The 11,746-nt window shown below is 33.2% G+C and overlaps 1 protein-coding gene across 1 annotated transcript; it reads right to left on the bottom strand.

The window, feature by feature from the left end:
* Positions 1–4,808: 4,808 nt before the first annotated feature.
* LOC133182274 (tyrosinase-like protein 2) lies at positions 4,809–8,671 on the bottom strand. Its single transcript, XM_061317055.1, has 5 exons — positions 8,516–8,671; positions 7,722–8,135; positions 6,946–7,064; positions 6,647–6,837; positions 4,809–6,535 (listed from the first exon to the last, which is right to left on the bottom strand). Exons 2-5 carry the CDS (start codon positions 8,133–8,135, stop codon positions 5,280–5,282), a joined length of 1,980 nt encoding a protein of 659 aa, XP_061173039.1. The 5' UTR covers positions 8,516–8,671; the 3' UTR covers positions 4,809–5,279.
* Positions 8,672–11,746: the final 3,075 nt, after the last annotated feature.

Below are 11,746 nucleotides of genomic sequence, written 5' to 3'. Positions count from 1 at the left end.
CTGTCTTAGGGGTGACTTGTCCAGCATTGCAGTGCACGTGCAAGCTGATTTTACAACATATTATCTGGTTATTTATTATTTCCTTAGTTTATATATTCAGTGTGGACCATGAGGTTCATAAACCCCAGACTGAAGTTTAATAATTGACTGTAAAGAAGATTAAACTCCCCATCCCCACCCTAACAATAATTCACTGACATTGTATCTACTTATTTAGTTTACTGAATGTCTCCCATGCATATATCATAACTGAACAAAACCAGATATCTATAGACATGATGACTACTTAGAAATGTAAAGTTAATTCAGTTGAAACACATATTATCAACTAACATACATAACTTTGTTGGATAGTTATTATTATACTTGTACAAAGTGGTCATCTAATGATTCATCATTAGTTATCATACATGTAGATACTGATATGGTTGTATGTTCGTTCGCCCTAAAACTTGTTCGCCCTTGACGCCATTCGCCCTAATTCCCGTTCGCCCAAAGTTCGATCGCCCTGAAACTTGTTCGCACAGGGTCCGTTCGCCTTTTTTATACTGCAGAAAGTTGAATAATGAACCAATAGATTTTTAAAATAAATTATATGTACATTGGTACATAAATTGCACACGGGAGACAACGGATGTATGCATGTGGTCACACTATAAATACCTGTGCTATCAAAGACCCGACAGACCAACAGAAATTAACGTCTCAGTCCTTTAATTGTTTTCAAAACATAACGCAGATTGTATGATCCCCTAAGTTACAGTGACATTATTAAGTATAATTAAATCAATTACATGTGTAAGCATGTAAAGAGCATAAATATCAAATATCAAATTTGAATTATTTAATTAAGATTACGGTAAATAAAAAAAATGCTGTAGCAACATTTGGAAAAAAAAAACACCAAGTCCTAAAATATTGAATAAAATTAATGATAAATGTCGATATTTACTATATACTGTATATATCATAGGGCGAACGAGATATAGGGCAAACAAGAATAATGGCGAACGGACCCTGCGCGAACGGACTCATGCGAACAGGTAGACAGGGCGAACGAACCTGATACCTACTGATAGGCCCTATAGGATATATTAATGAAAATTAGTCAAAGGGAATCCTTCTATAACCACAAAATATGATGAAAAACTGCTTTTAATTCATAATTAATTGCAGAGAATTTTAATTTAATAAACACTTATCACCTATTTAGAAAAAATCACCAGTAGTCCTAAATTATATGAAAAAAGGTCAGTGCTTTTCAGTATTGTAAACACAATAGAGGAAATTCGCGTCACAACTTTGTTTCGAATTAGCATTAGACTTGTGTGATCAAGATTTAAATTTATTCGTGCTTACAATTAACTTATCGCTAATAAAAAAAGGTAATTATTCTTATTTTATCTTTTAAAACACTGTCTTACTTACAATAAATCGACTTTACAAATCATAATACATGCCGATTCCGGATTCGTATGCGGTTGCCTACTGCCTAATAAGGAAATACAACATGAATTCAAAAATAGTGACTTCAAATATATACTTTAGCACCATAATTTTAGCAAGGATATTTCAGTGCGTTTTGGAAAAAAAAGAATTATCGACAAATATGGTATCGTTAACATTTTACAACAATTTCTATTTATACATGTATGTACCTGCGGATGAGCTGCGGTCCTAATAAAGGCAGTGTTGCGGAATTAAGTTATAATACTTTTAATTATTAAAATAAACATGAAATTGACATATTTTCGTTTTCTGTCGTTGTGTATAAAAACAAATACTAGTATAGACTTTTGAAATCTGGAACGAATTTAGCATTAATTATTTTCGTTGGGAAATTCTTAACGGAAGTTATTCGTTACGGGAATTAATTTCAACAATAAAAAATTATAATTCTTTGCAATAGATACATCAATGTTTGTTTTAAGATGTGAATTAGATGTATTAATTGTTTCATTTGAAATTTGTGAATGAGAAAATCGACATGAAGATTTGCATGGAATACATGTACGTTTTACAAATGTTCATGTTGTAACCCCAAATGCATGTATGGTTAAATATATTATATACAAAATTTCATGCTTATGTTGAGAATGAGAGTTGAAATCGATCTTTTTAATGAGGATGTTATAATAGTAAATTTGTCAGCGACAAAAAAAAATTGTTATTCGGTCAAGTTTAGAAATGCTTTTTATATCACACTTTGGTTTTTTTGAGTGGTGGAATGAAATTGTCAGTATTGTTTGTCGTCATTGTATAATCATTACGAATTTTTTGGTCAAATAACAATACAAATTATTAATCTTTACAAAAAAAATAAATTAATTAAAGTAAATAATTTCATGAAACACACATACACACACAAAAAAAAAAAAGAAAAAGAAAAAAAAGAAAACATGGAATTAATAACAATATTGCAAGAGTTATCGTTCTTTGAAATCGCGATATTGAGCAAAATAAACACCGTTTTTGTACTTATGTTAAAATTACGGCATATTTTGAATAAAAATTTAACATATTTTACAATAAAATGTATTCAAGAACATAACTTAAGGGGTATTTCGGTAGTTTTCAGGGGCATTTCGGTAATTTCTAGGGGTATTTCGGTAAATCGGGGGCATTTCGGTAATTCGGGTTACCCTAAAAGTTGGATGCCGATCTCGACGATTCAAAATATAATTCCTCGTACGATTCTGTTGTTGCCTTTTTTCAATAAGAAGTTATAAACTGTCTTAATATTTAATTTAATTGGTCAAATCGTCCAACTTCTCACGTAAGAGATGAAGATAAACGAAGCCCACATGCCGATCGCGATGTCAATTAAGAAATGACCATACACTTATTTTCAGGATTTTTGAAGTAAATATTGAATAATACAGAATTGTTCAAGAGTGTTATAACTTTTTTTGCTTCAAAATGTTTCATTTTAAACACCAATAACATCTATATTACGTGGTTATAACTATCTTTGGGTATAATTATAGGAGTGACGAATTGCAAGGCTACCGCTTGGGATTTCTATTTTTAGAGCGACTCTGAGTACTAGCGACAGTTTTCACTGGTACAGCTGTCAAATCTGCCAAACCGACATAAAGCGCGTGTAAACTTGTATGTCGTCACAATCTGTAATCGTTTGACTTTCATAGGTTTTGCCTATTACGTAATTTGAAAATGAACAAACTAATGATGCACCTAAAAACATACTCTTACTTATTTCAATATTACTTGTATGTCTGTTTTCACATTTTATAGAAAAATAAGAAAATTATTTATCAGAGACTCTTTACTAGTCCCTAGTTTTATTTGCCGATAGACATGATCTAATGTTTCACAGATAAAATGGACTTAATATGATAAATTCTCAGTTTTTCTACACTGTAATATGTTGTTTCAATTGCCAAGCGGTTTATGCAAGTTTTAATTAAGACACCTCAAGAATTGTTAAAGAAATGCCTGTACAAGTATAGTTAGCTCTGCAGGATTTAATCAGAGTTTTTATTGCTAGAAGATAAGAACAAAGATCATGATCTCGATAATTCTAATTTACATTATCTGTTTAATTGGTTAAAAAATGTATATGTTGATCCTTGAAGAAAGATTTTTTTCTGTAAAATAATGCATTGTAAATATCTAGCTCTTGCAGCTTTCCATTCCTATAGCACGAGGAAGCATTTTGCACTTTATCACATGAATGTAGTAGATACAAGTATATGTATATCATATGATTTTGATTCATTAAAAATAAATTAAGAGTTACAGACGTTAAATGGTTTGGGAAACAGTGATGCGATGGTGAATAGTTAATTGTGAATATTTAAGTTATGAAATGTGAAAATAACGATCAGTAATCATGCTCAAAAATACAAATTGTGAACAAAACAAACAGTGGTCCCTGAAAAAAAAAATCAGTGGGGATCAGGTGCCATGAAGGAATAAACATCCTCTGTCGACTGGTCACACCCGCAGTGAACCCTTTGTCTTGATTGGGTAAACAGAGTACGTGTAGTTTCGTCCACATAAAGGCCTAAACAATTTGTTTTGGAAACGTTAACATTCGACCTAACGAGAGTTTGTATTAGTAAGCAAGGTTTTTGTATCGACTGTAGACCTTAAACAAGATTGATGATATTTTTGAAGCATCAACTTCGTTGTCAGTAGCCTTCCTCGGTTAAGAAATTTTATAATCAACTTACTTTCAGTTGCCTCTCTCAATTTAGAAACTGGTCAGACGTAGAGCAATCTCTTCCGTATTAAATCAATTGGGAGTCATAAACAAATCAAATGCAGGTGATAATGGTATATTGCTGAATAAATAAGGGAAGTTGACGATAGAAGAGATGAAGCAATCACGTTTTTAATAAAGTTAAGTTGTTGGCTTGTCATTATTTAATTTGTCATCAATGTCTTCCTGTAATAAAACATCCAAAATAAATTGATGAGTCAGTTTGTTTTATTTCAAGTTCAGTAGGATTTATCAAATCAAAGTATGAATGAAAATGAATATTGTTAAATGATAAAACATCGTTGATGTAGTGAATATGCAGAATTTAAGGCCATAACAAGAGACTTGTTTTCATGCTTAAAATTTGAATACATTCTGCTTCATAATACAAATTCAGGCCTGCTAATAAATGGACACAATTGATAATTGTATCCACGAGAGCTATCCATTGTCTGAACACAAGAGAAGACGCCGTAGAAGATTTTCTGTTGTGGTAAAGAATATATTTTTACGCTGAAAGGTGCTTACTTTTGCTTCAATGTTATGATGAAATCGATGTTTGAGAAAAATACACAAAGAATAATTTTCGGGTTTTCTTCTTTTTTATTTTCATTAACTTTTACATAACAAACAAATACACTGCCTCAGTACATTCAGTTCCTGCATTCACACAAACAAATAAATTATACAATTGAAAGACTTGCACAATCAAATACACGAATGGAGGGAAGATCAATACTCGATGCGAGTGTTTGTGTTTTTTTAATCTTTAAGGTATTGTTTTTTCATCAACCTTTGATATAAGTACATGTGAATTTAAAAAAGTGTTCTGCGTACGTTTGAGTGCAATTGAATATTTTGAAATTAATTTTCTACCATGAGATCACAATAATTCATTTTTTAAAAAGACAATCAATAACTTATTAAAATAGTAACATTTTTTTCTAAAAAAAAATATATATATATATATAAAATAAACAATATTTATTAAAATTTTGTTCTCTGAGGTCCACTTAAAGGATTCATTTGAAGATCTATATTACCCTTAGTCTTATCACAGTTTTGTTTCCCAAGGCCAGGAGTTTTGATGGTCACATACAAATGTAATAGGCAAGGATTTGCTCTGACAACCTGGTTCCATTCCTTCCCTAACATTCCATGTATTTGACACTGCGCTTCCATAGGTTGAGCTAAACATAAGTGGTGACCTTGAAGAAATCCGGAAACTCCCAGAGCAAGCTTTGTAGGTTTCACGATTATGATTGTATACGGGACACGCAGGCCGACAAATGCGCCCGCAAGTGTCATAAGCTGTTAAGATAAGTTCAGAGTCGGAGTCAAAAGGCTTTTTGAATCCAATATAAGTCATTGCTGACGTCACCGGTTGCCTTTCATCAACAATTGCATAATCTTTGTATGTACCTGCATAATTGAGTCCACTGGACTGCACAAATACTTTTCCTGCTCCTGACCCAGATGGAGAACACTGCTGTTTATACTGGACCTGATTCTGAAGTCCTATTCTCTTTGCCTCCTTCTTAAAGTTCTCTGGGTCATACATATCTCTTTTTGTTGCTCTTGGTGATGAAGTGTGGAAGTTGAAACCCCTTGGTCTTTCATACAAGACCCTGATTGGAATGTATGCCCAAGCGTCTTCATCTACCTTTCCGTTGATCATGAATGTGTTTTGGTATGGTTTGTTAAGTGTTGACAAGGCGGCTTCATTAGATTGAATTAAGTTGGTTGTGTTTGGGTTGACATTTTCATCTGCCAACTGATCCTCATGAGCGTTTATGCTTCGTTTTCCCCTAAACATAAATGGTTGCCTTCGTCTAGATCTTGAGACGCATACTCCCCGTAAACAAACAAAATAACGACCACCACCGCAGGCGTCTGAGCATCGTGGCATGGGAGCATACTGAACAATACGGTCATATCTGCTAGAGAATCCTTCCAAATTTGTCATTCGTCGCATGAAAGGCATGAAATTCATTCTCTGGTAGAACTCATGACCAGACGGAACTCTGACGCCTCTTGGGTAGTCTCTTTCAGGATTAATACCGCTGGCTCTTTGTCCATTTCTGAAAGCAACCCACAGAAGCTGGAAAAACGAATGTATGAACCAGAAGACTGGGTCCCAGGAAGCAGTGTTCAGGCCGGACATGTAACCGTCGATCCAGTTGTGGACACCGTTGTGGTGATTTTCAATAGAAAAGATACTCTGAGCGGGCTGGGGTTCAGTAATTTGGAATGTTCTTCTTCTGGACAACAAGGCTCTAATACCAGCTTTTCTAGCCAAAGATGCTCCACCTATGAGAATGTAAATAACATTTCAAAATAAGGAATTTAAAAGAGTTTGGCTTCGTTTACACTTTGCTCTGTTATTACATATGAAATAGAAAGCTAACGTTATTTAGTTACCTGATCCTATGTTTCTGATGATTGGAGTTCCAGTGGGTGTCCTGAATCGACCAAAAGGTCCTGACAGAACTGGGCCGTTTCCTGGACCAAAAAAGAGATCAGACCAAACAACAGACTGAGTTGGATCCATCATTTCACTGTCAGTGGTCATATCCCAGTAAGGCATGGGGATACGGCAAGCTGTCTCCATTCTGTAAAATATTATATTTTATTAATTATATAATGATTTATAATATATATTTTATCACTATATTATATTATAATAATGATTATAATGATGATTTTAATTGTGAACTTACACAAGTACGTAAATCATATGACGTGGCAGGAAGCCGGGTCCGTTGTGCATCATTCTTGCGGCCTGTCCGGAGTGTAGGGACGCAATCATGTCGTAAGTGCTCATTCTTCGGTCAACAGACTAAACAAATTATTAATACAAATTAGTTGAAAATTCTCTTACATTCAAGTATCATTATTGATTGGGTTTTTATGTAGGGATTAATTATTAGAAACTACAGAAAAAAATTTTGTGCTCATAAACGTCTAATTGGTACAAGGATCGGATGATTTTTTTTTCCAAAAGGGATGAACACACCTTTTGGGGTTAATTTCTGGGGGGGGGGGTAAAATTCTTATTGAAATAAATAAACAGGTCTCTGTATTTTATATCTATGCTTAGATTTCATTTTCTTCCTCAATTTTTTTTCTTTAACAATATATATATATATAGTTGGCTGCTGCCATTAGTCATTGATGGGGAATGACTAAGCTCCATTACAACATTATTTATGGTTAGAATGATGAGGTAAATATGTAAATCTGCGGTTTCTGAATCTATTAAGTGTTTTCTTTTTTTAATTTTGAAATCAATAAAAGTGTGTTATCTATTACATGATTAAAAAAAAGTTGCCGAGGCAAGTCAACGTTAACGTCAATCATGGAATGTCATTATTCATTTACAATCGTTCTTAGAGAAATGATCAGAATAATGAAAGGTTTTTCGCTTCATTTTTAAAAAGAATTTCAAAATATTAAATAGATCAGTAAACATAAAGGGGAAAAAACTTTTTCTTACGTAATCGTTCTTGAGTCTTCGGAAGCACTGGAAGACGTTGTTTCTTTCAGCGTCGGAGAGAGTTCGGATTTCTCTTCGTACTCTCCAAGTTCCAGCCTGTCTTTTCCCGCGCTTTTGGTCATGTACTTCGGATTCCAATTGTCGGAACAGAGATTTCAGGTATTGGACTCCTTCTGTGCTGATGTTTTGAGCAAAGTTCTCTTTTCCGCTTTGAGTCTCCAGGGTAAATTTCCGGATGCAGAAATCTTGTATACTTCGTCCTGACACTTCCCCGATGGAAGCATTCTGAGATTTGTATGCCAAGCATTCTAAGATGTCACGGGGTGTTTGTATTTCTTCAATTAATCCCAACGATGGCGGCAAGACAACCGCTGCTAAGAAGCAGGCGAGGAGGTTGATTTGTCCTTTCCGCATCTAAATAACATAACAAATTCTTTAACTTCGTTTGCACTGTTTCAGTTCTAATTTTATTGGTGGTTTATTTCATTTATTTATTTACCTATGTATTTACTTGAGTTCCTTTTTTTCTTTTAAAATTTTCAATATGCAGAATCAGTGTAAGTCAAATTTGGTAATATATTTTTTATGCAATTAAAGAAACACATATTTTTCCCTTCCTGCTCTTAATAAAAAAAAAAGCTTTTATCCCAAGAAAATCTGCTTTTTACAGTGAAAGAACTGCTTCATTTCTCTGAATCCAAGATCATAAAACCATCATCTATCAAATTAATAAGTAGTCCCCATTAAAAACTGGCATATAGAGCTAAGAAAGATGAGAATTTTAGGCAACGCACCTTGGATTCTTGTATCACCGGAGGCAGTGTCTCACTTTGCAGGTATATTAATCCTTTTATACACCTGGCGTACGTGCGGAGAGCGCTGATTGGCGTGAATGGGAAACCTCTGTTTAACGCCTAGTTTGACAGACTGTTAACCATCCGCTTACTAATTCCCTCTGAAAACAATCAATCAATTATTTAAATTATCATATGAATTTTATGATATGACTGTTAATTACGTAGAATTACTAAGTCAGATTTGAATAATGAAAACATGTTTTATGTTAAAAGAATTGATTATAATTAGAATAAAATTTTTGCCTGTTTAGAGTTTATTAATAAACCCACACATTAATTTGGTTAAGATTTACGATGTCATGACAACTTTTGCACTATACGACATCTTTGATCTCTGTTGCAGATTGAAGAAAAAAAAATGATTCCAGAGGCATTCAGGTAAAATTATTTCATTTTACAATTTTTTTAAGAAAGAAAATTACAGTACTAGTCTACGACTACTTGTAAGTAAATACTTAATACCTGTCGTGTTTCGTATATTTTTGAAGTCTTTTGTTCTCCCCACAAATGTTTTTAAACCAATTTGATTATGTTTTATTTGTTAGAATAGTAAAATGAGACATTTTTTACGATAACATTATCAGAAAACACGAATGGAGAAAGTTGAAATTTTCAAGTTATATGGTAAATAAATATTAAATATTAAATAAAAATTAAAAATAAACTCAGACTACTGTATCCATATTGGTGAAATATCACTCTGGAGTTCGAGTAGGTTATGACATGAACCTTCTGGAGAAGATTTTTAGGTTCTTTCCCAGAAAATGGACATAATTATCCAATCGTTCTCTTTTAATATTTCTTATGCAAAAATTGTAAATTGTCATGTACAAATTTTGCTAAAAAATATTAAAGTTTATTTAAAGAAGCTGTTGTTGGTAACAGAAACTTTGATGTTGTCATAAATTAGATACAGGTTTCTTGTACGTAGACAAAAACAACTTGTTGCCTAATCTTATTTAAGTTGCATGTTAACCAAAAATTTAACATGTCAGCATAAACAGTGTATTGACATAATCAAATTTCATATAACTATATTATCTCACAAATTGACATAATTGAATTATATCTTGCAGATAAATATCAAATCTGGCCACAATTAGTCCTTTTTATGGAATTTATATTTTATTATGTTACATTGCATGTTAACATTAAATAAATTAGTTGAATATTTTACATGTTAACATAATTCCTAGAAAAATAACTTGCATATAGGGGACAAAAATATGGAAGTTATAGAATTCTAAGAAAAGGGTGATACATTTTATGAGTACTGGTATGGAGGTGTCGTAAATGCCGTAGTAAGATTCAGGGAACACTTAGATATAATAGACTTTATCATCGCTTATACTGCATACTTGTAATTTAGTGTCTCTGATAAAATGAGAATAGTGTAAGCCTTAACAGAGGCTCAGGGCTGAGGTTCGCTGTTTTCCACAGTACTTCATAGTTTACCTCTGAAGTGATATTAGCTGTAGAAGAATGTAAAACAAATTTTGAGTGCACATTAACAATCTCTCTCTCTCTCTCTCTCTCTCTCTCTCTCTCTCTCTCTCTGTGTGTGTGTGTGTGTGTGTGTGTGTGTGTGTGTGTGTGTGTGCTATACAATTTCTTACTATTTTTATTGTATTTCAAACGATATTTCCGACAGTTATAAATTAGATTTGTGTGTACAAAATGAAAGCAAAACCAGAACAGGGACATAAACTATCTGAACAAAAATATTACGATTACAGTGTAGGAGAAGGCGAAAGAGTGAGAACCCCCAGATTCTGTCAGAGCTCTTATCATTATACAGTGCGTGCCTAGTAATATGACACAATTTCCCAGTCCTGGACGTCACGGTTATTACCACGTAAAACAGGTAACTGCGTTTAAGCTCTACAGACTAGAAAAAAGCAGGTCAACTGCCTAGAATATGCAAATCTTACAACTTCAATATTTCATGTATGGGGGAAAGAGAGAGAGAGATAGAGATTTGTGTAGCGCAGACTACTGAATCTAAGAGGAGTCGATGTTTTTGTTTAAATTGATTCTTTTTATTTTAATTTTTTGTTTGTTTGGTTGGTTTTGTTAGGTTTTGATTTAGTTTGCTGGCTTTTTATGCATAAGGGGTTTTTGTCTCCCAGTGGATTCGATACGCAAGAACCTGCTCGACGTATGAACAATTTCTAAAACGAGGCAAACTTTTGACAAACAAGTTGATGAAACAGGGATATCAACAGTCTCGTTTGAAGTCATCATTTCGCAAGTTTTATGGTCGATACAATGGCCCTGTCAGCAAATACAACCTATCATCAAGCCAAGTGCTGATTGGCGTTTTTCATACTAATTGTTAGGCCATTATTTACACACTGAATTGTCTACGGATTTTTTCGGTTTTTCCCGATCATGACAAGGACCACACGGCGGATGTGACCCGTCGGCAGGGGATGCTTAATCCTCTTGGCACGTGATTCCACCTCTGATGTTTTTGGAGGTCGATCCTTGATTGCTCTGCTCCCGATTTGAATTGTTTAAATGTACTTTGAGCTTGAATACTGTTCGTTATATCTCCATATTTCATTATTCATTTATTTATTTATGTGTTTGTTTGTTTTGTTCTTTTTGGGCAGGCAAAGTTTCTCAATTTTGCTGGTGAAGCATCTTTTTAAATCTAAGCGTCGACTGTGTTGACGCAATACATCTTGTAGTCGTTTATAATTCTGCAATATTGCAAAAAATGATAAAACTATTTCACCAAATCTTCTTTTGAAAAAAGAACAAAAACAAAAGCAAAATATGCTAAATTTAAATGCTTGCTGTTTCAAGAAGACTTCATATGAATAACAGCTTAAATAAAGTTATTTTATTCATTATTTGATATTTCAAGATATATTTTGGTATTTCTGGAAAATAACTTTCTATGAAGCTTTTTTCGTCAGTACTGTAAGTTATAGACTAATTCTCAGAGAAATCTGCCAATTTAAAAATTTAAATTCTGTCCGATAATCATTCACTGAGTATAAATATCTCCCTTAAATCATCAATTAATTAAATTGTGCTCAAAATTTTAAAAGTGGTTATTTGTACCTATTTTAATTAATAATAAGTTCTCAAAAATCAGATGATATAAAGGGGGGGGGGGTATATCAAAATGAATCTCATTTTTAGCATTTGAGAATTTCA

Source organism: Saccostrea echinata, unplaced genomic scaffold, assembly GCF_033153115.1.
Source record: "Saccostrea echinata isolate AGI-Se365-2 ecotype Australia unplaced genomic scaffold, CSIRO_AGI_Sech_v1 ptg000009l, whole genome shotgun sequence".
In the NCBI taxonomy this organism is placed as follows: Eukaryota; Metazoa; Mollusca; class Bivalvia; order Ostreida; family Ostreidae; genus Saccostrea; species Saccostrea echinata.
This window is presented reverse-complemented; position numbering and strand designations above follow the sequence as displayed.

Bases quoted from the DNA above. Each gene is read 5' to 3' on its own strand.
- LOC133182274 (XM_061317055.1), bottom strand. From the start codon at position 8,135: ATGCGGAAAGGACAAATCAACCTCCTCGCCTGCTTCTTAGCAGCGGTT. The intron at 7,065-7,721 runs GTAAGAAAAAGT...TAATTTGTTTAG, and splicing joins GAAGACTCAAGAACGATTAC to TCTGTTGACCGAAGAATGAG. The intron at 6,536-6,646 runs GTAACTAAATAA...ACATTCTCATAG, and splicing joins CATCAGAAACATAGGATCAG to GTGGAGCATCTTTGGCTAGA.